The sequence below is a fragment of the Megascapheus bottae genome, chromosome 6 (genome assembly GCF_031878675.1).
Source record: "Megascapheus bottae isolate mThoBot1 chromosome 6, mThoBot2.hap1, whole genome shotgun sequence".
NCBI classification, from domain to species: domain Eukaryota; kingdom Metazoa; phylum Chordata; class Mammalia; order Rodentia; family Geomyidae; genus Megascapheus; species Megascapheus bottae.
In genome coordinates, this window is record NC_143514.1 from 51,184,446 (window position 1) to 51,210,623 (window position 26,178).

Here is a 26,178-nt window from a genome sequence, read left to right on the forward strand (position 1 = left end):
CATATGATTTATAGTTCATACTCAGACATAATTCGTAGTCAAAGTTCATACTCAGACAAAATTCATTTGCATTGTTAAGGATGAGGTTCATTTGCATTGCTAATGGTTTTCTATAATTAAACCCTTTACAGAGTTTAAAATAGTCTAATCTATAGGAAGTTAAGTGAAGGCTGAGATCTGAGGATCATGGTTGAAAGCTAGCCTACTCTAGGAGACTGTTTGCTATTAACCAGCAAAAAACAGGAAGTAAAGATGTGAATCAAGTGGTAGAGAATCAACCTAGAGTGAAAATGCCAAGCAACAGTGCTTTAGCCCTAAATTTAAGCCCCAGTACCAGCGTAAACATTTTTAAAAAGTAAATCTTATTTTTATTTTCTTAGGGACTAATGAGAATCAGATACCATTGAAAGTTCGTTCAGTTTACAAAAGCAGATTCTATTAAAATGAGGGCCAAGATAGCCAGCTTCATCACATACCCATTAGAAAGTAGAACATTATATTTGCTATAGTGGCACATGCCTCTAATCTTAGCACTTTTGTGGCATCATGAGTTTAAGGCCAGCCTGGGCTATATAGCAAGACACTGTCTTGGAACAAACAAACAAACAAACTGCCAGAGGGCATGGGAGGAGATGAAGGAAAGAAATAATAAATAAGTGAATGAATTAGAACATTAAAAACAATGCTATTAAGCACTGTGACATTCATCTATAGATAGTCAACTACTTGGGTTGCTGAGGCTAGAAGTTCAGTGCTAGCCTGGGTGGTACAGAAAGACCTTGTCTGTTAAAACCAGTAGAGAATTGACAGTGTAGCTCAGTGATAGAATGAGTATATGTTCAAGGCCTTGGTTTCAATATCAGTAACCCCAGAACAAAAATAGTTCCAAATTCCAACAATATTCTAAGTAAGCATGCATAATTAAATATTCTGCGACAATTCATTCAGTTCTTATTAGGATACAATACATATTTCATTCAGTCCTAGCTCTAGTTGGAGTCTAGGCTCATGAATTTACTTTGACAACTACATTTGCCTCATCTACCTTTCTGAAAAAGTCGTTAGCTCAGAAGTCTTTACCCAAACATCTATTTCTCAGTTGTTAATAATTCAGTCCTTTTCACAGGGTTCCAGCCCTGTCTTTGCTGAAGACATAATTTCTAGTCTGCGGTGTATTGGCAGAGCCTTTAGACAAGCATCAGAGTACTATGCACTTGCTTGTAAATTACAAAGATGTAATGGCTGTGTTTAATTTATTATAGAGACTGAGAGAATACTAAAAAATTTTATTGTGATAAGTACATAAATATTTGATGAGGTTGATTGATAGGTCTGAGTTATACTCTGTGTTAGGTTATACTACATGAAAGTATTTATTTTGATGTCAGAGAGTGGCCAAAAAAAGTAGTTCTGAGCCAGGCGCTGGTGGTTCATGCCTGTAATCCTAACTACTCAGAAGGTTGAGATATAAGGATCATGGTTCAAAGCCAGCTTGGGCAAGAAAGTCCATGCAACTCTTTTCTCCAGTAAGCTATTCAGAAAAAGCCAGAAGTGGCACTGTGGCTTCAGTGGTAGAGAGCACGAGCCTTGAGCCAGAGAAGCTCAGGGACAGTGCCCAGGCCCAGTGTTCAAGCCCCAAGCCCGGCCAAAAAAAAAAAAAAAAGTAGTTCTGGAGAGCTATAAAGTCAGATTTCCCAGTCCTCCTGTACTTCCTTCCTACCTACCTCCAGATTGAAGGATTAGGATTGTTTTTTCTGAGTAATCAATCCTATGTATCCTATGTTCTAGCACTTGAAAAAAAGTATTTTGACTTTTTTTGTTATTACTAGTTTGTCTAAAATATGTTTACAGTAAATGTAATCTTTAAACTAGAGCCATTTCATAAATATCCTAGTATAATCTTAACCATTACTTTTTAATTTTGTTTTAAAATACTGAGGATTTAAATTTGTGGTCTTTATGCTTGCTAGACAGGTATTCTACTACTTGCATCTTGCTGTCAGCCTGCCATAACTTTTTAAAGTTTACATTTCATATTTGTAAATAGAGCTTTCAGGAATCATTGGCTGCTAATCTCACTTGTTGCAAGACTTCTCTGTGAAATGCCATTTTTCCCCTCCTATTATCATTTAAGGTTATTTGAATTTAAATTACAGCCATAAAAAGTGAAGCTTGAAGATATATGTTGATATTCCAACTTCACTAATTTGCTTTCACCTCCTCTCAGCTTACATTTTCTTATATATAGCAGGCTTGATTAAAAAAATATTTTGCAAATAACCACCAGCAGCCTGATATCTCTGCTCATAGAATTTCACATATTTCTTGGCCCTTGTTAGAAGATTCCTGTTTCTTTTTTGAAAAAGCCAGCTCCCAAATTAGAGGTTTGGAAAGAGCTAAGTCATTTTGCTTTTATGTTTTATTATTTGCTTACAGTTTATATCTTTTCAGGTTGATACAGGAAATACTGGAAGGGTATTAGCTTCAGATGCTGCTGCTTTCCTGAAAAAATCAGGGCTTCCAGACTTGATTCTTGGAAAGGTAATGTTTGGCTATTATAACTAGAATATTTAATATGTACAAGTACAGATGAACCAGATAGAAATTTAGATCAATAACCATTTAGAAACTTAAAAATTAGAATAGAAGCAGCTACATTAATGGGTTAGGGAGTATTTATGATATAGTAATTTATCTTCTTGAAAAGTATTAATGTGTTCAGACTTTTAGAAACATTACTATTGTATAAGATGAAAGTAGGAAGTACATTTGGGTATTGTAGGAAGATGCAGTGCAGACTCAGACCTTGTTGATACCCTTATATATTGTATGTTTAATGTATGTTATGAGTTGAATGAAAAGCTTCTCTTCTGTCAGAAGCTTTACATGTACATAGTCAAAATCCTGAAAAATAATCACTGTTAAGAACTCAGTTATTCACAAATAAATGTTAGTCTTCCCAACATGCCCATAGAATACATTTGTTTTAGAGTTAAATCCTGGGTTAGTGAAAAAGGCATTTGACCAGAAGTTTGAGCATGGATTTCAGTTCTCTGCTGATTGTGAACCTCACTGGGACTTTAGGTCACTATGAAGAGTTGCACTGAATGATTTTTAAGGGTTGTTTCCATTTTTAATTCTGTGATTTTAGATCTTATTGCCAAAGAGCATGTCATTGTAAATTGCAGCAATTTTTCTTTAAGATTATTTTTGTTAAAAATAAAAATTGTTTTGTTTATTTTTGAATTTCAGATTTGGGATTTAGCTGACACAGATGGAAAAGGTGTCCTGAGCAAACAAGTAAGAGATTCATATGAAACTATTTTTAGTAATTTGAAATAAAAAGATAGCCAGCATATTTATACACATACACATACTTTTTTGGGGGGAGAAGGGGTCATGGGGCTTGAACTCTGGGCCTGGGTGCCGTTCCTGAGCTCTTCAAGACTACTGCCCTAGCCCTGGAGCCACAGGGCCACTTCCGGTTTTCTAGTAGTTAATTTAAAATAAGAGTGAAGGACTTTAGTGCCCGGGAAGGCTTTGAACTGTGATTCTCAGATCTCAGCCTCCTGAGTAGTTAGGATTACAGGTGTGAGCCACCATGCCTGGCCTGATTTTTATATTTTTAAGCTAAGAATTGTTTTTGGGTTTGTTTTGTTTTTGCCAGTCCTAGTACTTGAACTCAAGACCTGTGCACTATCCTTGAGCTTCTTTTCTCAAGACTAGCACTCTATCTCTTGAGCCACAGAACCATGTCCAGCTTTTTCTGTTTATGTGGAACTTAGGGATTGAACTTGGGGCTTCATGCATGCTAGCCAAGCACTCTACCCTGAACCACATTCCAAGCCTGAATTTTTTTTTTGTTGGTCGTGGGGCTTGTACTCTGGGCCTGGGCGCTATCTCTGAGCTCTTCCGTTCAAGGCTACCACCCTACCACTTGAGTCACAGCATTACTTCCAGTTTCTAGTTGTTAATTAGAGATAAGAGTCTCACAGACTTTAGTGCCCAGGCTGCCCTTGAACCGAGATCCGGCCTCCTATTACTCAGCCTCCTGACTAAAAGGATTACAGTCATGAGCCACCGTCCCTGGCTTACGTGCTGATACTTTTTTTTTGGCCAGTCTGGGGGCTTGAATTCAAGGCTTGAGCATTGTCCTTAGGCCTTCTCAAGGCTACCACTTAAGCCAGAGCACCACTTCTGGCTTTTTCTATGTATGTGGTACTGAGGAAACAAACCAGGGTCTTTCTTCATGCTAGACATGCACTCATACCACGAGGCCAAACTCACAGCCCCATGCTAATACTTTTGATTAGCACCACTACTGAAAGTTTACTTCTTCCCCCTTATAGATACACAAAAGCAGGATCAAACCCAGAAGAGAGATGGGAAGAATTTGATGAGAGGGTCCGAATACTCCATCTCTTAAGAATATAATTCCAGGGCCAGATTGTAAGATCACTGGAGCCTGTGGGTGGAAGGGTCAGTTTGGTATAATGAAGATAAATACCTTGTACACTTAATTTCACAACTGTTTATTGTGTCCCTGTGAAGAGACAGGCTTTAGAATCAAATACATTCTTCCTTGTATTCCTGGACTTTGAGTGAGTTTGAGTTGTTTTTATTATATCGGGTGCCTGTGTATTTATGAATCTGCAGTTAAAATTTCCATTATAAGCATAGATGTTTTTCTTTGAAAAGAAGAATTGTGTTGGATCATAGTTTCAAAGGTTTTAGTTCATGATCACTTAACTCCTATATTTGTGAGCATGTGGTGAGTCAGAACCATAGCAAAGAGGCAGGGTAGAGTAAAGCTGCCCACTTCTTGACAACCAAAAAATAAAAAGAGAGAAAGTACTGGGGTCCCAAGATTTCATTCAAGATATGCCCCATATGAACTACTTCCTTTATTTTATTTATTTTTTTTATTTTTATTTTTTTTTATTGTGAACTACTTCCTTTAATAAGAACTGTTTCTCTGTTTCTTAAAGTTTCTACCATCTCCCCATAGGCCCATCATCCAAATAATAACAAGGGCATAGATTTATTTTAAGTTAACATATGAAAGAAATAAAAGAAGCCAACATTTACTGCATTTCTGTGTGCCAAAAAATGGGCACTTGGTACTTTCATTGTATTTTGAGGTTTCACTTTGTTGCTCCTAATATGTTGCAAGATAAGAAATGTTAACTTGCTTCCCATTTATGGAAGAGAAACAGGCTGGTATATTTGGTAACCAGGTTATTTATGGTGTTATGATAGCCAGATTATTTGTGATACTGTGATAGCCAGGTAATAGTTTGTCTAGGTAATTATGGGAATTGATCACCAGAATTTTGTAGAGAAAATGAAAAGAAATTGGGAAATCAGAGCTTTTCCCCCATGTTGGGAATCAAATCCAGGGTTTCATGCATGCTAGGCAAGCATTCTACTACCAGGCTACAATGCAATATACAAGAAGTATATTGAAATTGCATTTTTTCCCAAGAAAGTTTGGTTTGAATGCAAAGATTTATAAGCACAAGAAGGTCATAAGTAAAACCATAACAAGATGATGACACGTTGGTGGGGGGACACAAGTCAAGACTTGTTTTCATGTAAATTCTCAGACTTACCTCTAATTCAATGCAACTGAAAACCAGTCGCTTCAGCTTTTCTTTCCTTCATCCATTCTTTTCACTCATTCATTCATTGATTTATTCATTCTAGTTTTGGAAAAGTTGAACTACAAGGAGCTATACAGTGGTGGCTCACACCTGTAATCCTAGCTACTCAGAGAGGCTGCTGAGATCTGAGGACCAAGATTGAGGTTCTAGGTCAACCAGGGTAGAAAAGTCCATGAGGCCGGGCTTTTGTGGCTCACACCTGTAATCCTAGCTACTGAGGAGGCTGAGATCTGAGGATCTCTGTTCAAAGCCAGCCCAGACATGTCCAATTAACCACCAGAAAACTGGAAGTGGAGCTGTGGCTCAAAGTGGTAGAGTGCTACCTTTGAGATGAAAAGCTCAGGGACAGTGTCCAGGACCAGAGTTCAAGCCCCATGACTGATCAAAAAACAAAACAAAACAAAACAAAACCAAAAACAAAAAAACCAATTAGCTACCAAAAAGCCCCAGTATTGGCACCAAAAAAGAGAAATACAGATTTCTTTTTTTTCACTTATATGATAGTATTTATTAAGATCATTGACCATTTTTGGAAATATGAATATTCTGTATAATTTCATTATTAGCACAAACTATAATTTATTTAAACATCTTCCCTTTTATAATATTTTTTGTTTTTGTTTTTTGCCTGTCTTGGGGCTAGAACTCAGGGCCTGGGTACTATCCTTGGGTTTTTTCAAGGCTAACACTCTACCACTTGAGCCATAGCACCACTTCTAGCTTTTTTCTGTGTATGTAGTATCAAGGAATTGAACCCAGGGCTTTGTTCATACTAATCGAGCACTCTACCACTAGGCCATGCTCTGAGCCCCACTTGGTACTTACAGTATTACTATTTGTTTTATCAGTTGTGGAACAAACAATTTTGAAAGCAGGTTTGTGGTTATATTGTTGCTATATAAAACCATGGAATAATTATGAATTATATTATATCTTCAGATGATAAGTATAAATGAGAGAAAGGTAGGTAGGTGGAGAATTCTCTTAACATTGTATTTTCTTTTTTAGGAATTCTTTGTTGCTTTGCGGCTTGTGGCATGTGCCCAAAATGGATTGGAGGTTTCACTGAGTAGCTTAAACCTGGCTGTTCCTGCACCAAGATTTGTAAGAAATGTTTTTTAATATATAAATTATATTTAATTTAAAAATATGCCTGTACTTTGAAATTAGAAATATTTTATTTTTCTTCTTTGAATCCTTGCTATCTGTGATTACTATGGTTAATGGTTTCATGTGTACCCTCAGAGTCACATGTATATATAGATAGTAAAAAACTGGAAGAGAATTATTTTTGAGTGGAAAAAGCTGAAAGATAGCATTCAAGCCCCAATACCAGCACAATAAACAATCTAACTAAAACAATTTCTAGCCTGTATAATTTGCAAATAACATATTATCAACTTTACTTACATAGTTACATTAGGAATACCTGTTTCCCTACATTTTTGCCACTTTACTGTTGATGAGAATTTGAGATCTTTGAGAGTTTGATTGATGACTAAAGGTATGTAAGTGAAATTCTGGTTTGTCCATTTGTCTCTTTTTTTGTGTGTGACACTGAATAGTTTTGAGCCATTTACATTGCTTTTGTGTGAATGTCTGGTTTTTTTTGTTGTTGTTGTTTTTGAGTTGCTGTTCTTAACTTTGTCTTTATGAGTTTCAGATGTTTTCCCAGTTTGTCATTTTTTTTTTTTTGCCAGTCCTGGGCTTGAACTCAGGGCCTGAGCACTGTCCTTGGACTTTATCAAGGCTAGAACTCTACCACTTGAGCCTCAGCACCACTTCTGGCTTTTTTCTATATATGTGGTACCAAGGAATCGAACCCGAGTCTTCATGCATGCTAGGCAAGCACTTTAACCACTAGGCCAAACTCCCGGTCCTGTCATTTGTTTTTTAAAGGCATTGGTTATTATGGTTTTTCCCATGACAAAACACAAAACATTTATATGAATGTTTTGTGAAGTTAAACCTTTTCTTTGAGGGCCAGGAGTTTGGCCTAGTGGTAGAGTGCTTGCCTCGCATGCACGAAGACCCCGGTTCAACTCTTTGGCACCACATACGTAGAAAAAGCTAAAAGTGGTGCTGTGGCTCAAGTGGTAGAGCTCTAGTCTTGAACAAAAAGTGTCCAAGTGCCCAGGCCCTGTTGGAGCCCCAGTACCAGCAAACAACCAAACAAAAACAACAACAAAAAACCCTTTTCTTTAAGACATGTGTCATGGCCTCATGCCTACAATCCTAGCTACTCAGGAGGCTGAGATCTGAGGATCATAGTTCAAAAGCCAGCCCAGGCACCAAAGTCTCAAAAGTCAGTGAGACTCTTATCTCTAATTAACTACCAGAAAACCAGAAATGGTGCTGTGGGTCAAGTGGTAGAGTGCTAGCACTGTCCTTGGACTTTCACAAGGTTGGAGCTCTACCATTTGAGCCTCAGCACCATTTCTGGCTTTTTTTCTTCTATGTATATGGTACCAAGGAATCAAATCCAGGCCTTCATGCATGCTAGGCAAGCACTGTACCACTAGGCCAAATTCCTGGCCTTAGAGTGCTAGTCTTGAGCTGAAGAGCTCAGGGACAGTGCTAAGGCTCAGAATTCAAGCCCCAAAGCCAACCATAAAAAAAAAAAAAAAAAATAGCAACAAAAAACACCTTTTCTTTGTTTTTCATTTTAGGTTAGTCTGGTTATAAGTATTGAGTATGGACTCAAATTTGTAGTTTTTTTTCCAAGACTATTACCCTACATAGCCTAAAACAGTATTGAATGATCTATTCTTTACCAATTTGAAAGGTCAGTGTGAAATTTAGCTCAATTGTGAGCTGAATTGTCATATGTATTTTGGATTCTTGCTAGATTTTTCTGTTCTTATTAATCCGTTTGTGTGTTTGTTTGCATTATTTATATTATAATTTGGTAATTTTTTCATATGACACAGTCCTCCCTACTGTGCTCTTTTTCTCAGAAATGACTCTTGGTTTTACTTTATTTTTGGTGACACTTTAGATCAAGCCTTGAATATCATAGAGGCAACTGCTCTACCATTGAGCTGTGTCCCCAGCCCTTCTTGTTTGTTCTTAAAGTAAATATTTTTAGGAACATTGAGAATTTAACTTTAATTTTGAAAATGTCTGCACATCTCTATTTAGAGGTGGTATCAGGGTTTAATATAGAGATTTATTGCCTAACTATATTAAGATTTTAAAAATACAGTCATCAGGCAAATGAGCATAACTTGGGTATCATACTAGTAACTTACAAATGCTAAGATGGGGTTTTCCTTTGCTTTCCTTAAATTATATTAGAGAAAAGTTATATTAGAGAAAAGTTACCTGGTTTTGTTAACATTCATATATCTCTATTTCAGTTATAGAAGGATTTCTTTTTTTGCTGTTTTTTTATTAAAGAATTTATTAACATTGATTTTTACATCATATTTCAAATGACAAGTTTAACAAACAAGTATTCAAGAAGGGAGTCTCTATATACAATCATTGGCACTTAGTTTTTAGAACATAAAATTAGGCTAAGGGTTTGTATGTCATAGAAACATTAATTTATGAAATAAAACATTATGTCCATAGAGTCATAGGTTTTTATGTCTATATAGTTATGTTTATATTTCCATTACCATGTCCATAGCATTGGGTATGTAGTTATTGAGTCCTCGCTCTTGTAGTCTTTGGATTTAATAGCCACATATTAAGGATACCATGCACCTTTTGTTCCTTAGGTCTTGACTTGTCTCACTCAACATGATTCGCTCTAGATTCATCCACTTCCCTGCGAATGCCATTATTTTATCTTGTCTGCTGGCTATGTAGAATTGTGTGTGTGTGTGTGTGTATGTGTGTATATATGTATTAGAAGGATTTCTTCAATAATACTTTCCATATTTTAATATTGTACAATGAATTATATGGCTAAGTATAAATGTTTTGTTGCTGTGAAAAATACGTGAAATTCTACTTAGCGTAAAATGTGTTCTAATTACAGTGATAACTAAGTGTTTTATATGAATATATATCCAGAGACTTTTTGTGGGAGGGAGTGGCAGGTGCAGGATTTTGAAATCAGGCCCTTTTGCTTGCTAACTAGGCCCTCATTCTACTACTTGAGCCATGCCCCTACCACAAGACCAATTTTCCTTCATTACTTATTGATATGAGGATTTCAGTTTGTGTGCCATTTACGTTTTAGCATGATACCAGTAGTCCTTTGTTAACCAGTGGAACCTCTGCAGTTGAGCTCCCGTGGGCTGTAAAAGTAAGTAAACTTTGTAACTATTCATTTCTTACCCTTACTTTGCTTCCTATTTATTGTATTTTCTCCCCCACTTCCAAAATATGCTGCGATCTACATTAGACTTCATATGTATGTTCAAGGATGATACATAACTGGTCCTGGATTAGTCTGCAATCGCAGACTAGATGTTCTTCAAAGCCCTTCAGTCTGTGATACCTTTTATTTCTAACTGGACAGTAGAAAGACATAGTGTTCTGACTAGAAAAGGAATAGATCCCATTAGACTCCTGAGTAGAGTTACTTTGAAGTTATGATTTACTATATTTTGATGAAAATGAAATGGTACATACATATGTATATGTTATGTTTATTTTTTTTCTGGCCCTGCGTGCGCAAGGCTAAAGCTCTACCATTTGAACTACAGCTCTTTTTCTGTCCCTTGAAGGTAATTGAAAATAAGAATCTCAAAGACTTTCCTGCCCAGACTGGCTTCTCAGTGCAGTTCTCAGATCTCAGCCTCCTGAGTACCTAGGACTATAGGCATGAACCAGCCATTGGTGCCCAGATTTATTTATTATTTTTTTAAATATCATAGTTTATTAAAATGAACTGACTTTTCTTTTTAAAGAATTTATTAACGTTGATTTTTACATCATACTTTAAATGACAAGTTTAACATACAAGTGTTCAAAGAGGGAATCTCTATTTACAATCACTGGGACTTATTATTTAGAATTTAATCACAATTAGGCTAAGGGTTTGTATGTCATAGAAACATATTAATTTATGAAATAAAACACTATGTCTATAGAGTCATAGGTTTTTATGTCTATATAGTTATGTTTATATTTCCATTACCATGTCCATTGCTTTGGGTATGCAGTTATTGAGTCCTCGCTCTTGTACTCTTTGGATTTAATAGCCACATATTAAGGATACCATGCGCCTTTTGATCCTTAGGTCTTGACTTGTCTCACTCAACATGATGTTTGCTAGTACATTTTACAGTGATACTCACTATTTTCAGAATACAGTACCTATTCTCTGAGAATTTGATTTTCATAAGTGAAGTTAAATCCTTTTCACCATTATTTAACTTGTCATCTTTTTCATCTTATAGGCTGAAGATAAGGCCAAATATGATGCTATTTTTGACAGCTTAAGCCCTGTGGATGGATTTTTGTCTGGTGATAAAGTGAAACCAGTGTTGCTCAACTCTAAGTTACCTGTGGAAATCCTTGGAAGGGTGAGATAGTAGATTTTAAATGTTATTTATGAATACTTCAGTTTTATAAACCATTGTTTGTTGTATAGATCTTTTTTTAAAGTTGTATCATTACAGAATTTTCTGTGTTCTTTTTTATTGTTATTAGTCAAGGGTCTTGAACTTAGGGCCTGGGCACTGTCCCTCGGCTCTTTTGCTCAAGGCTAATACTCTGTCACTTTGAGCCACAACTCTCCTTCTAGTTTTTGGATGGTTAATTGGAGATAGGAGGCTTATGGTCTTTCCTTCTAAGGCTGACTTCAGACTGTGATACTTGATGTCAGTCTCCTGTAGTAGTTAGGATTATAGGCATAAGCCACTAGTACCCAGCTCCTGTGTTCTTAATATATGAAAATATTCCCAGTTTGTTTGGTTAGTCCTATAAAACATGACTAGTTGAAATTAGTTATCTATATAAATTCCTGAGCAAGACCATTTGTTTGTGTGTGTTGCACACTGTGACTTCCCAATTGTGTGACATTGTTTAACGACTATCAGTATTTTGGGTCTGCCAGTTTACCTTTATGTTGTAGGGAATAGTTTCATCTCTAAAACCATAAATTCTATTCTGGCTTGATCTTTCTTGCCTTTTTTTTTTGCCAGTCCTGGGGCTTGAACTCAGGACCTGAGCGCTGTCCTTGGGTTTTCCTCAAGGTTAACGCTCAACCACGTGAGCCACAACACCACTTCAGGCTTTTCTATGTCTGTGGTACCTAGGAATCAAACTTGGGTCTTCTTGCATGCTAGGCAAGCACTCTAACACTAGGCTAAATTCCTGGCCCTGACCTTCCTTGCTTTCTAGAACCTTTTCCTAGATGTTTATAAGACTTTTAGTTTCTTGATTTCATTAAGACCTTTAAACCTCAAACTCTTTTACTTTCCCACTTCCCCCCCCCCTTACATTTTAAAAATTGTGGCTTAGTACACTTACCATGAAATTTGCCCTGTTAATCATTTTGTTTTGTCAGTGGTAAGGCCTGAACTCAGGGTCTGGGTGCTGTCCCTGAGCTCCTCAGCTCAAGGCTAGTGCTCTACCACTTTGAGCCACAGAGCCACTTCCAGTTTTTTGGTGATTAGTTGAAGATAAGAGTGTCATGGTTTTTTCATACTCAGGCTGGCTTTGAACCAAGATCCTCAGATCTCAGCTTCGTGAGTAGCTAGTTTACAGGCCTGAGCCACTGATACCCAGCCATCAGTCAGTTTTAAATATATATTTTAGTACTGCTATGTACATTCATATTGTGTGCTACCATTCATCTTTATGAATCACTCTATAAAAACTAAAACACTGTCCCTCCATCTGTTTTTTCATATATTTTTTATTGTAATTAATAGACGGGTTACACTATATTCACCAGATAGAAGGTGCATTACTTCACAAACATTGATACCCTTTCCCATGTTTTGGTCCCCATTTCCCTCCCCCAACCCCTTCCTCTCATCTTGTTTTCCCTCCTTCTCTATCCTATTTCAAATAACCAAGTAAATATATATACAATATATCAGATAAGATAAAATACTGTGACAATATGAGATAACCAAGGGACAGCAAAAGAGATGAAAGTTAACATAGTACATTAAGGACAGCAATCACACATTATATGGCTTTGGTTTCTGTATCCTGGAAGTCCTTTCATTTAGCATCATCCTATATAGCCTTATGTATCTAGGTTTTGATTTATTGTAAATCTCTGCTAGGAGAGCCCAAGGTTTCTACTGATTATGACAAATGAGGGAAACCATTGAGCCTATATTCCTTTGAGTCTGGCTTACTTCACTTACTGTGATTTTTTTCTAAGTCTTTCCATTTCCTTACAAATGGGGTGATGCCATTCTTTTTGATGGCAGCATAGAATTCCGTTGTGTATAAATACATCATCTTATTGATCCAGTCATCAACTGAGGGGCATCTGGGTTGGTTCCATGTCTTTGCTATGGTAAATAGTGCTGCAATGAACATTGTTGTGCTAGTGGATTTAGTATGTCCTTGTTTCTGGACGATTGCCCCCCTGTCTTTTGCAGATTCCTCTCCCCCCCCCCTTTCTTTCTCTGCCTTCGGGCTTGAAATCAAAGCCTGAGTGTTGTCTTTTTTGCACAAGGCTAGTCCTCTAACACCTTAAGCCACTTCCAGTTTTCTGGTGATTAATTGGAAATAAGAGTCTCATGGTCCTTCTCACCAGGGCTGGCTTTGAACTGTGATCCTCTGATCTCAGCCTTCTGAGAATCTAGAATTACAGGCATGAGACACTGGTGCCTGACTCTTTTATAATTATTTTTCACCTACTCTAGCATGGTTTGTTTTAAACCGTTATTTCACGTCCTCATCTTTAGCTCTGTCTGTCACATTGTTCTTCTATCTTCTCCTGTGTGATGAATTCATAAGTTCTACTCTCTACTTCCTTGACTTTTTAGAGCTTTTTCATAGATTCTTGAAAAACTTTTTCAACCTTACCATGAAGTTTTATTTTACTAAAAATCCAGTTTTTCATTAAGCTAATTATCTACTTTCTCTTCATTTGCTTTATGAACTCCTGAGAAAAACTAATAAGATTTGTGTCATCATAAATTCATGATTACCAGCTTTATTTGACACTCCTGTCATGTTTCAGAGTGATTTGTCTCTGCTCTCTCTTCATATTTCAACCTTACCTAGTAACTCTCTAAACCGCCAGTTTTTTTTTGTTTTTTTGTTTTTTTTTGGTGGTTTTGTTTTATTTTGGTTTGGATTTTTTGCCAGTCCTGGGCCTTAAACTCAGGGCCTGAGCACTGTCGTTGGGCTTTTTTGAGTCTAGAGCTCTATCACTTGAGCCACAGCATCACTTCTGGCTTTTTTTTTTTCTTTTTTTAATTTAATGTATGTGATACTGAGGAATTGAACCTGAGTTTCCATGCAGGCTAGGCAAGCACTCTACCAATAGGCCAAACTGCTGGCCCAAAAAGCACTGATTTTAAAAGCCATTTTCTGGGCCGGGAGTTTGGCCTAGTGGTTAAAGTGCTTGCCTACCATGCACAAAGACCCGGGTTCGATTCCTTGGAACCACATATATACAAAAAAGCCAGAAGTGGTGCTGAGGCTCAAGTGGTAGAGCTCTAGCCTTGAGAAAGTCCAAGAACAGCGCTCAGGCCCTGAGCTCAAGCCCAGGACTGGCAAAAAAAAAAAAAAGCCATTTTCTAATATTGTTTCTACTACTTCTCTAATGTGTAGTGAATTTGAGATTTCTAAGCTATAAATAATTCTTGTCATTTTATTACTTAAGACTTTTAGTAGCTTCTCAGTGCAATTAAGATGAATTCCATGTTCCTTTCAAGTCATTTAATGACCACAAGCTTATTTATCTCTACTCTTTCATCTCATTAGTATGCTTTCTCTCCTTGTCTCCAAATAACATATACACACACCAAACACACACACAAACCCACATTAATTTTTCTCATTTCTCTTTTTTAAGGTTTGGGAGTTAAGTGATATTGACCATGATGGAAAACTTGACAGAGATGAATTTGCAGTTGTAAGTAACCTGATTTCTTAATGTCTGAAGCATATTAATGGTCCTATGACGTGAGATTCTATCTGTCTGTCTGTCTCTGCCTACTTACCTACTTATGTATCTTTGAACTAGAGTATATTATCTGCCTCAGGCTGGCTTGGAACTTGTGATCTTCTTGACTTAGTATCCCCCCACTCCTCCCACCCCCCGTACTAGAATTATAAGGTGTGTACCACCATCCACCTTTCCCATGAATATTTTCCCCTTTAATTCATCCTTAGAAGAAAACTGTTGTGTCCGTCAGATTGCTGGTACAAATATTTATTTTTTGTCCATCGTGAGCTCTTCAGCTCAAGGCTAGTGCTCTACCACTTGAGCCACAACACTACTTCTGATTTTCTGATAGTTAACTGGAGATAAGGGTCTCACAGACTTCAGTTCCTAGGCTGATTTTGAATTGGGATCCTCAGATCTCAGCCTCCAGAGTAGCTAGGATCACAGGCACGAGCAAACATATCTACTTGGACTTTTTCTTTTTTTAGATGAATAACAGAAAATGTATTATTTTGCTCTCTTTATTTTGGTTACTGTACTATAAAAAAGAAGGGTAGTACTATTTTTGTATATCTCATTTGCCTTAAATATATTACTCCAGTATTCACATTTATTTCACTAAAAAAGAACAAATAGTGCTAGCTTCATTTTACTTGATAAAGCATAGAAATTATATCATTTTTTCTGATATAAGGCCTTATCTGAAGTTAACCTTTTAGTAATAGGATATTCTTATTAGAAATTACCTAAAATTCTTCTGTGAATTCATCAGTGTTAAATCCCTAGTCTTCCATTCATTCTCTTATTTGGAAACTGGTATGTTCAAGTTTTCTACCTTTATTTTGCTAATGAATCCTCTACTTTATTTTCAAACTTGTTGTTACAAATTGCATTATTCTTTCAATCTCTGTTGGGCCTGTAGTTGTATTCTTTCTTGATTCTAAATTTTATGTACTTATATATTATTTTATTTATTTATTTATTTATTTATTTGTCATTAGTTGTGGGTCTTGAATTCTAGATCCTGGGCATTGTCCCTGAGCTCTTCAGTTCAAGGCCACCTCCCTATCCCTTGAGTCACAGTACCACTTCCAGTTTTCTGGTGGTTAATTGGAGATAAGAGTCTCATGGATTTTAGTGCCCCAGGCTGGCTTTGAGCCTGTGCTGGCTTTGAACTGTGATCCTTAGATCTCAGCCTCTAGAGCAGCTAGGATTACAGGTTTGAGCCACTTTGCTTGGCTTATTTTTATTTTTTTAGCCTAGTAGTATGTATGTTATGGATGTTTTGAAATTGTGTTTTGGATTACATTATTTTTCTCTTTGATTGTTTTCTCCTTCCCCCCCCTTCCTTTCATAAATTTTAGCTTGAAATAGAATATATACATACATACATAGGTATAGATAGAGATACATTTATCACATTTAAAAAAATACAGAAACTTGGGCCGGGTGTTTGGCCTGGTGGTAGAGTGCTTGCCTAGCATGCACAAAGACCTGGGTTTGATTCCTCGGTACCACATAAATAGAAAAAGCCAGAAGTGGTACTGTGGCTCAAGTGGTAGAGTTCTAGCTTTGAGAAAAATCTAAGCACTGTGCTCAGACCCTGAGCTTAAGCCCAGGACTGGCAAAAAAAAAAAAAAATAGAAACTCGGGATGGGAATTTGGCCTCAAGGTAGAGTCCTTGCCTTGCATGCACAAAGGCCCAGGTTTGATTCCTTGGTATCACATACATAGAAAAAAAGCCGGGAGTGGTGCTGAGGCTCAAGTGGTAGAGAAAAGCCTTGAGAAAGTCAAAAGACAGTGCTCAGGCCCTGAGCTCAAGCCAAGGACTGGCAAAAAAAACAAACAAAAACAAAAAAAACAGAAACTTAAGGTGACTTGAATCCATTGACACTTTTAAAGTCTTAATTCAGATGTTAACTATCATCTGAATTAAGTGGCAGGAGTTGTGCTCAAAGTGGTGATAAAACTTTATCCCACTGATAGATCAAGGGGTTGTAACTATCTTGAACATATTTGATATGTAATATTTTGAAATTATTTCATTAAGTAAAATCTGCTATGATAAAGAATGAAATGTTTGGCCAGGCGTGGTGGCTCACGTTTGTAATCCTAGCTACTTAGGAGGCTGACATCTGAGGATCAAGGTTCAAAGCCAGCCTGGGCACAAGAGGACCTGAGACTCTTGTCCCCAGTTAATCACTAGAAATCTAAAGTGGCCTGTGTACTTAATGCTTGCTCCCAGTTCATTTCTAGGAATATTTTATGTATTAGAAAGAATATCTCTGCAGATAATTTCCCCAGAAATTGTCATTTGGATTTGTCATTGCAAAAACTTTGAGTGTGTATATGATTTTTTTTTACTCAGAATATCTTCCTAGAAATTGCTTAGCTTTTGAATTCTTCTTCTTCCTTTTTGTTTCTTCCTCTTTTCTTCCCAATACTCCCCCTTCTCCTCTTCTGCTCATTTGCTCATTTTTCGTATATATTTGCTTATATTTTGGTTTTGAGACAGAGTCTTGCTGACTGCTCAGGCTGGCCTCAAATTTGTAGTACTGCTATTTCTGCTTTATAAGTAGCTGGAATTATAAACTTGTACCACCATGCTTGGTCTTTTAAAAAAGGATTTTGAGACATTTTCAAGATAATTTGTTGTTGAAGAATGAATGTTGTTACATAATTATTTTAATATATGTGACTCTAATTTGTTTATTTTGAAGGCCATGTTTTTGGTATACTGTGCCCTGGAGAAAGAACCTGTGCCAATGTCCTTGCCTGCAGCCTTGATGCCACCTTCTAAGAGAAAAATGGTCAGTATATTGTTTCTATGCAGTTGGTTCCCTCTTCAATATCAGCCAAGGAATCTTACTACCTACACCCTATAGGCATTTCATCTACCAAAGCATCATGAAGATAGGTATAGATTTACTGGTGTGAAAGGATTTTTTTTAGCAAAGTGCATAATTTACAGTTGATTACTTTATAAAAGTAGAAGGAACAATCAAAGGGATTAAAGATTTGTAGCTCTCTCTGGTTGATTCTGCATAACGTAATGGTTCAGAGGAAACAGGTATTCCTCTGTATTTCCTTAGATCAGATATCTTATTGCTATGCTTTTATCTACCTGCCTTTAAAACTAGAGGTGAACTGGGCTTTATGGCTTACATCTGTAATCATGCCTGTAATCAAACCTGTAGCTACTCAGGAGGCTGAGATCTGAGTATCAAATTTGAAGCCAGCCCAAGCAGGAAAGTCTATGAGACTGTTATCTCCACTTAAACCACAGAAAAATCCAGAAGTGGCACTGTGGCTCAAGTAGTAGAGTGCTAGTCTTGAGCCAAAACAGGTCAGGGACAGCACCCAGTCCCAGAGTTAAAACCTCAGGACTGGGAATAAATAGATATATAGATACATAGATAGATGAAGATACTATGTACTAAGACTGCATCATTGCCCTGGCATAAGTAATAAATGTTTTTTGTTTACTCTCCAGTTATCTCTTGAATCTTTAGGATCAAATTATCCATTCAGAGTGGTGAATGGTCTTTTTTGTTCTCTTGAGTTGCTTCTTGTCAGGTTGAGTAAAGTAAAATATTGTTAGTATGAGCAAATTGGTTAATTTGGCTACAGTTAAAAACTCTGGACAGAACTATAGAAAATGAAAATAAAGAATTTCTTAAATATTTTTTCATACAGGCTTTGCCAGTTAACGTGTATTAATGTGGGAATCATAATGGCTCAGGAGTTTCTTGGTACTTAAAAGGGATGAAAAAGCCGGGCATGTTGGCTCATGCCTGTAATCCTGACTGCTCAGGAGGCTGAGATCTGAGGATCTCGGTTCAAAGCCAGCCAGGGCACCAAAATCCCTGAGACTCTTATCCCCAATTGATCACTAGAAAACTGGAAGTGACTCTGTGGCTCCAGGGGTAGTGTGGTAGCCTTGAGCTGAAGAACTCTGGGACAGCCACCTAGGTCCAGGGATAGGGTGGTAGCCTTTTGCTGAAGAGCTCAGGGACAGCACCCAGGCCCAGAGGTTAAAAAAAAAAAAAGCGGGGGGGGGGGGGAGGGCAAGTAAAATTGGCATCTATAAATAAACTCCCAGTTGAACTATTTTTTTGTTGTTATTGTAATTTTCTTTTTACTACAGTATTTTGATTTCAATAAAATGGAAATGATGCATGATTACAGTATTTTGTAGAAAAATATCTGTTCAGAATTTGGGATAGCTACTGCTATAGGCTGAACAAGTGAACTTCAAAATTTACTTCATTTGGCAAAAATACTGTTGTTTTTTTTTTTTCTCCCTGCTCTAGTGGGTTGTATCTTCTGCAGAAAAAGCTAAATATGATGAGATCTTCCTGAAAACTGATAAAGATATGGATGGATTTGTGTCTGGAATGGAGGTCCGTGAAATATTCCTGAAAACAGGTTTACCTTCTACTTTACTAGCCCACATATGGTAAGATTGACTGAAATTGATTTCTAAAAATGCAGTTTTCTATAAGTGTAGTTTTTTACATTCATATTTTGAAGTCATTGTAAGCAGGTTTATATAATTAAATTCTTTATGGAACATATTTAAATCTGAAGTGCCAGCTAGGTATTGACAGTTCATGCCTTTAATCTTAGGTAATCAGGGGGATTAAGCCAACCCAGACAGACAAATCCATGTCTGGTAGAGTGCTTACCTAGCATGCATGAAGTCCTGGGTTCCAATTCTCAGTACCAGATGAACAGAAAAGGCTAGGATTAACACTGTGGCTCAAGTGGTAGAGTAATAGCCTTGAGCAAAAGAAGCTCAGGGATGGTACCCAGGCCTTGCCTTTAAGTCCCAGGACTGGCATGCATGTACACACATACACACACACACACACACATACACACACACACACACACACACACACACACACTTGCCATCTAGAAGTAGAGATGTAATTCAAGTGATAAAGCCTCAGCCTGGAGCAGAAAAGCTAAATAGGAACTTAAAGCATGTATTTAAGCCAAAGTACAGCATCAAAATTTAAGAATTTTTAAGCCTTTTTTGGGATGATGGACAGTAGCTTGACCTAAAGCTTTAGAAAACAGAAAGTCATAATTATTAGAATATTATATGGATTATCACTTTATATCAGTTAAGTGTAACATTTACGAGGAGGATCAAATATCTGAAACTTAATATAAGAAACAGCATCTTTAAGACATGCTGGTATAATTTTCTGGGGTATATGAATATAAAATATTTGCTCCAGCCAAGTGCGATAGCTCAGGCCTGTAATCCCACCTATTCAGGAAGCTGAGATCTGAGGATCAAGATTCACAGCCAGCCCGGGCACAAAAGGACCTGAGAATCGCATCTCCAATTAACCTCTAGAAAACGGAAGTGGGGCTTGGCTCAAGGGTAGGGTGGTAGCCTTGAGCTGAAGAGCTCAGGGACAAGATCAAGCCCTATGATCCCCCCCCCCCACACACACACACAAAATGCTTCTTAAAAAAGAGAAACTCGGCATGGTGGCTTGCACCTATATAATCCTAGCTACTCAGGGCCGGGAGTTTGGCCTAGTGGTTAAAGTGCTTGCCTAGCATGCATGAAGACCCGGGTTCGATTCCTCGGTACCACATACATAGAAAAAAAAAAGCCGGAAGTGGTGCTGAGGCTCAAGTGGTAGAGCTCTAGCCTTGAGAAAGTCCAAGGACAGTGCTCAGGCCCTGAGCTCAAGCCCAGGACTGGCAAAAAAAAAAAATAATAATAATAATCCTAGCTACTCAGGAGGTTGAGTTACTCAGACAAAAAGTTAGCAAGCTCCATCTCAGGCAATAAAAACTGGACATAGTGGTATATACTTGTCATCCCAGGACAAGCAAATGGAAAGATCAAGGTCTAGACTGACCCAAGTAAAGGCGAGATCCTACTCAAAAAAATAAAAAGCAAATAATGCTGGAGGTATAGCACAAGTAGTAGAGCACCTGAGTTCAAATTTGAGTTTTGTAGCAACAACCAAAAGAAAAAAAGGAAAAGAAAACCTTAATAACACTAATGAATTTCATACTCAGTGTGATTATGTATATGTAAGTCCTTTGTAGTGTGCCTACTACCAACGTTTATCTTAAGGTTTTCTACCACTTGAGCCCCAGCACCATTTCTTGCTTTTTATATGTATATGGTACCGAGGAATCAGACCCAAGTCTTCATTCATGCTCTGCAAGCACTCAACCACTAGGCCAAACTCTCCTGGCCTTCCTTATTTCTTCTCATGATCTGAGAGACTTTTTTGTTGTTTTTGTTGTTGGTCCTGGGCTTAAACTCTGGACCTAGGCTCTGTCCCTGAGCTCTTCAGCTCAAGGCTGCCACCCTACCCCAGGCTTGGGCTTTGTCCCTGAGCTCTTTAGCCCTTGAGCCTCAGTTCGCTTCCCATTTTCTAGTGGTTCATTGGAAATACGAGTCTCATGGACTTTAGTGCCTGGGCTGGCTTTGTATGGTGATCCTCAGATCTCAGCCTCCTGAGTAGCTAGGATTACAGGCATGAGCCACTATACCGGGTGAGACACACTTACCATCTGTAGAGATATCTATCTTGTAAGGTTAGTGTAAGAACTAAAGACAGGTACTTTTATAAAAGTTTGGGCATAATGCTATGCCTGTTTGTGACAGCTAGGGACTCAATAGTAGCTGTTAACAAATGTGGTAGAGTACAGGCCTTGAGCAAAAGAAACTCAAGGACAGTGCTCAGGCCCTGAGTTCAAGCCCCATGAATGTCCCCCTCCCTGTGCATCCCCCCACCCCAAAAAGAACCCTCAACACTTCACTGACAAAGATAAAAGAAAGAAAAGATCTTTCAAGCAAATGTAACCTGCATACAGGCAGGAATAGCCATTCTTATAGCTGATAAAATAGATTTCAAATTACTGTCAGAATAGACAATGAAAGTCTCTTCAGAAATGATCCATGAAAAGGAAATTACAGTTATTAACATATATATACCAAATAGTAACATATCCAGGTTTATTAAACAGGAAATTCTGGGCTTGTAAGTCCTGATAGAACCCAGCATAATAATAGCGGAAGACTTGGGCCGGGAGTTTGGCCTAGTGGTTAAAGTACTTGCCTAGCATGCACGAAGACCCGGGTTCGATTCCTTGGTACCACATACATAGAAAAAAGCCGGAAGTGGTGCTGAGGCTCACGTGGTAGAGCTCTATCCTTGAGAAATTCCAAGGACAGTGCTCATGCCCTGAGCTCAAGCCCAGGACTGGCAAAAAAAAAAAAAAAAAAAAAAATAGCGGAGACTTTAATATCCCATTCTCATCAATATATAGGTCAGTAGGGAAGGAAGAAGTCAGATTATCTCTCTTTACAGATGATATGAATCTATATTTAATAGACTATATAGGCTCTAATGGCTTATAAATATATTTTGGAATGTAGCAGGATATAAAATCGGTACTGAAAAACTTTTTAATATACCAATAGTGAACAAAGAAAGAAAGAAAGGAAAACAACTCCTTTATAATAACCTAAAAATAAACAAACTAAAAATAGTAGGGTCCTGGAGTGTGGCCTATTGATAGAGTGCTTTCCTCACATGCACAAACCCCTGGATTTGATTTCTGGTACCACATAAACAGAAAAAACTGGAAGTGGTGTTGTGGCTCAAGTGGTGGAGTGCTAACCTTGGGCAAAAAAAGCTCAGAGATAATGCCTATGCCCTGAGATCAAGCCCCAGGATGGTGGCTAGTCCTAACACCCTAACCATTAACTTAACTAAGGAAGTGGTAGAGTGCCAGGCTAGCCAGGTCAGACCCCTAATTTCAAACCCTAATACTGTCATATAAGGAAAATTTGGAGTAGGATATGTTGTAAATTTTTTTTGGCTCATCACAAAGTTTTATTTTGTAGTGGTCCTGAAAATCGTATCAATTTATCTTATCAACGCATGAAGTAGACATATTTATAGGCCTCTAGCAAGTATCAGAGTGAATATTCTCTTTTTGTCCTCTTATTTGATCAATTTGTTTAGCATTTAATTTTAGGCACCCTGCTAGTTGATGTGATTGTCTCTCTTTAAAAATATTTCTTCAATTTTTACATTTAACTGATCTTTTTAAGATTATACCTAGTCATATTAATTTTTTCCTCAATTTTTAGGATGATACTAATAGCATTTACATGCCATTCATTTTGTTTCTTGGTGCAGGTCATTATGTGACACAAAGGACTGTGGGAAGCTTTCAAAAGATCAGTTTGCCTTGGCTTTTCACTTAATCAATCAAAAGTTAATAAAGGGCATTGATCCTCCTCACATACTTACTCCTGAGATGATTCCACCATCAGACAGGACCATCTTACAAAAGGTATGACATCTTAAAAGAGAACCTGAAAGTATTAATAGAAAAAAGCATGTGCTATGTCAAGTAACAGTCAGGAGTAATGGAGAAAATGTATCTGGTTAAGTGTAGGCCAGTACAATATTGGTAGCTAGTTATAATGTATTTATAAATATGTTCTTTGTATAAATAGCACCCTTGTTCTCTAGCTTGTTTATTCTGTTTATTATACATTTGATAGTTATGTGTTCTGATCTTAAACTGGAATTAAGGTCTTATTTTTTCCCTTCATGAATTTGTGAAGTAATTTCTATGAATTGAGTAAAAAGTAAATAAAAACTAAGAATGTTCATATTTCATTTCATCACTGTTATAGTAAACAATGTAAATTTGAAAACAAAATCTAGGAAGAGGTTACTTGTTAATTTTACATCAAAAAAGCCTTCAATTATATGTTGAGGATACAACTGTATGTGGTTTTTACCAGCCATGGGCCTTTGTTCCTAAATATGCAGTAAAATTCATATTTGAACAGCTAAAAGCCAATTTTAATTACTTTGAGTTTCTGATTAGCAGTTAAAACTCTTCATTTTAACTATTATTATGCCTTGATTTCTCTCTTTATCTAGAAACTGTCCTAGTATTGTGCATTTATACCTTGACCTTTAATTGACCTTTAAAGGATTTGTATACATAGTCTTTACCTTTAAACTGAACATTTGAACAACATGTGATGCTCACTTGTAGTTACTGGTGAGGCTAAGATGAGAGAATCATTTAGCACAGGAATTTAAGACGAGCCTGGGTAACACAGCTAGGCACCAACTCAAAATAAAACCAAAACAAAAAATCCTAGAGCTTTATAATGGCAAATCCATTAAGACCTATAAAGTAATTTGCTATGATGATTCTTTAAGATTGTATCTAATAGGAGATATCAAATATGTACCATGTATGAAGAGACTTCTCTCAAATACCAATGTTTTTGATTTTGTATTAATTTTGTAACATAGGTTTAAAAATTCTGCTTTAGGGCCGGGAGTTTGGCGTAGTGGTAGAGTGCTTGCCTAGCATGCACGAAGACCCGGGTTCGATTTCTCGGTACCACATACTTACAAAAAGCCAGAAGTGGTGCTGAGGCTCAAGTGGTAGAGTTCTAGCCTTGAGAAAAATCCAAGGACAGTGCTCAGGCCCTGAGCTCAAGCCCAGGACTGGCAAAAAAAAAAAAAAAAAAAAAAAAATTCTGCTTTAGGCAAGGTGCTGGTGACTCATACCTGTAATCCTAGCTTCTGAGGAGGCTGAGGCTCTGAGATCAAAGGATCACGTTACAAAGCCAGCCCTAGCAGGAAAGTTTGTGAAATGGTTATTGCCAATTAACTACCAAAAAATAAGCCTTAAGTGGAGCTGTGGTTCAAGTGCTAGAATGCTATCCTTGAGCAAAACCTCAGGAACAACACCAAGGCCCTGAGTTCAGAGTCAGGACTGGCAAAAAAAAAAAAAAATCTACAGCAAAACTTAAAATAGCTAAAATTTACTTTTTTTTCCTCAAAGAAAACAAATATTTATTTATTACCAGGTTTAGAGAGTTACGGGAGTTTTTCTTCTTATTTTTAATAAAATATTAACTTAGTTTTTGAGCTTTGGATTGGATCATATTATGAACTTCAGATTCTTTGTGATATATGACATGAGTTCTCCATGTTAAAAAGGCTGAAAACGATCCCATTCAAAAAGATAAAGGCTGTAAGGCTTCAGTGGCTTATTCCTGTATCCTAGCTACTCAGGAGGCGGAGATCTTAGGATCATGGTTCAAAGTCAGCCTGGGAAGGAAAAGTTCATGAGACTTTTATCTCCAATAAACGACTTAGAAAAAAACCAGAAGTGGTATTGTGACTCAGATGATAGAATGCTAGTTTTGAGCACAAAGAGGCACAGGGACAGTGCCCAGGCCCCGAGTTCAAGCCCCAGAACCTGCAAAAAAATAAAAATAAAAAAAAGATAAAGGTTGCTGAATTTGTATTTATGCCTTTTGCTATGTAATATTCTTGGTTAAAGATACTGTTTTATACTTAAATCTGTATTTTCCTTTCCTTTCTCAGTTTATAAATTGCCGAGAGTCCCACCATTTACTTTTCATACAAATCACAGATATGGCAAATTTCTGAAGCAAATTATGATTGTTTATTGATGTTAGTATATAGAATAATAGTTTTAAATTTGGTAGATAAGTCTGAAGTCCATTCATAGGACATAGATACCTTTCTGTTCAGTATCAATATTATTCATTAAAATGGGACTTTATCATTGTCATAACTATTAACCAAAAATTTTAACTTAAAAATTAAATTTTACATTTATCTTTCAAATAATCTCTTTTGCCTTTATAATCTGACTTTCAGAAAATGCTACTTTTTTTTTGGCAGCTTTGACTAATCCTTTTTTGAATGTTGCTTTTCTTTCTGTGTTTTTTCTAGTTTGGACTATTTTTTCCATTCTGCAGCACTCTGCTTTTCGTCTTTCTTGTACTGTCAGTTTCTTAACGCTACTCTCTCTCAAGGTTAGAGCTTTACTTTATGCCTTTTTAAAAATTTACAAATAATTTTGAAGATACAGGATTTTTATGTAGCAAAGCCAGTGAGAGAAAATTACTTAAACTCGTGTCACTTGGTCATTTGTGGGCATTTTAGTTTGCCTCCCCTAAGCTTTGATCCACTTAGTCATCAAAGTAGAATTTTTGTGAATTGCACAGGACAGTATGAAACAAGAGAGAATGGTTAATTTTTCCTCCCGTGCCCTTGAATTAATTATTAGCTGAACTTTTTCTGTGCTTCTAGATTGCATGCCATTTTAGTCATGTTAGGGTTTCATTTCTAACTTGTTTAAGGTTAGACTAATTTGTCTCACTGTGTCTTAGTTGATATTTTAATAGCAAAGACTGTCAGATGTGAGTCAAAAATTTAGAGTAACAGAATAGGTGTGGAAGTCATGTGTTTCTTGGTTTACTTGCACTTGTGATAGCAAATCTCTCAGTAGCATTGAAGTGATAGAAGTTACTGTTGGTAATGAAAGTCAGATCAAGTGCTATTTTTTTTTCCATTTTAATTACCTGTCCAACTGTCTGCCCAACTCTGGCCCTCGTAAGTCATGTTT

At 37.0% G+C, this 26,178-nt stretch overlaps 1 protein-coding gene across 1 annotated transcript in view; it reads left to right on the forward strand.

Annotated features, from left to right (window-relative positions):
• Positions 1–26,178, forward strand: part of Eps15 (epidermal growth factor receptor pathway substrate 15) — a 96,620-nt gene that overhangs the window by 22,376 nt on the left and 48,066 nt on the right. The window contains exons 3-11 of the mRNA XM_090334862.1: positions 2,452–2,541; positions 3,253–3,300; positions 6,672–6,767; positions 9,856–9,921; positions 11,021–11,146; positions 14,614–14,673; positions 17,427–17,516; positions 19,020–19,165; positions 22,899–23,055. Coding sequence (XP_090190988.1) covers positions 2,452–2,541; positions 3,253–3,300; positions 6,672–6,767; positions 9,856–9,921; positions 11,021–11,146; positions 14,614–14,673; positions 17,427–17,516; positions 19,020–19,165; positions 22,899–23,055 — 879 coding nt within the window. The remainder of the gene's footprint in view (positions 1–2,451; positions 2,542–3,252; positions 3,301–6,671; positions 6,768–9,855; positions 9,922–11,020; positions 11,147–14,613; positions 14,674–17,426; positions 17,517–19,019; positions 19,166–22,898; positions 23,056–26,178) is intronic.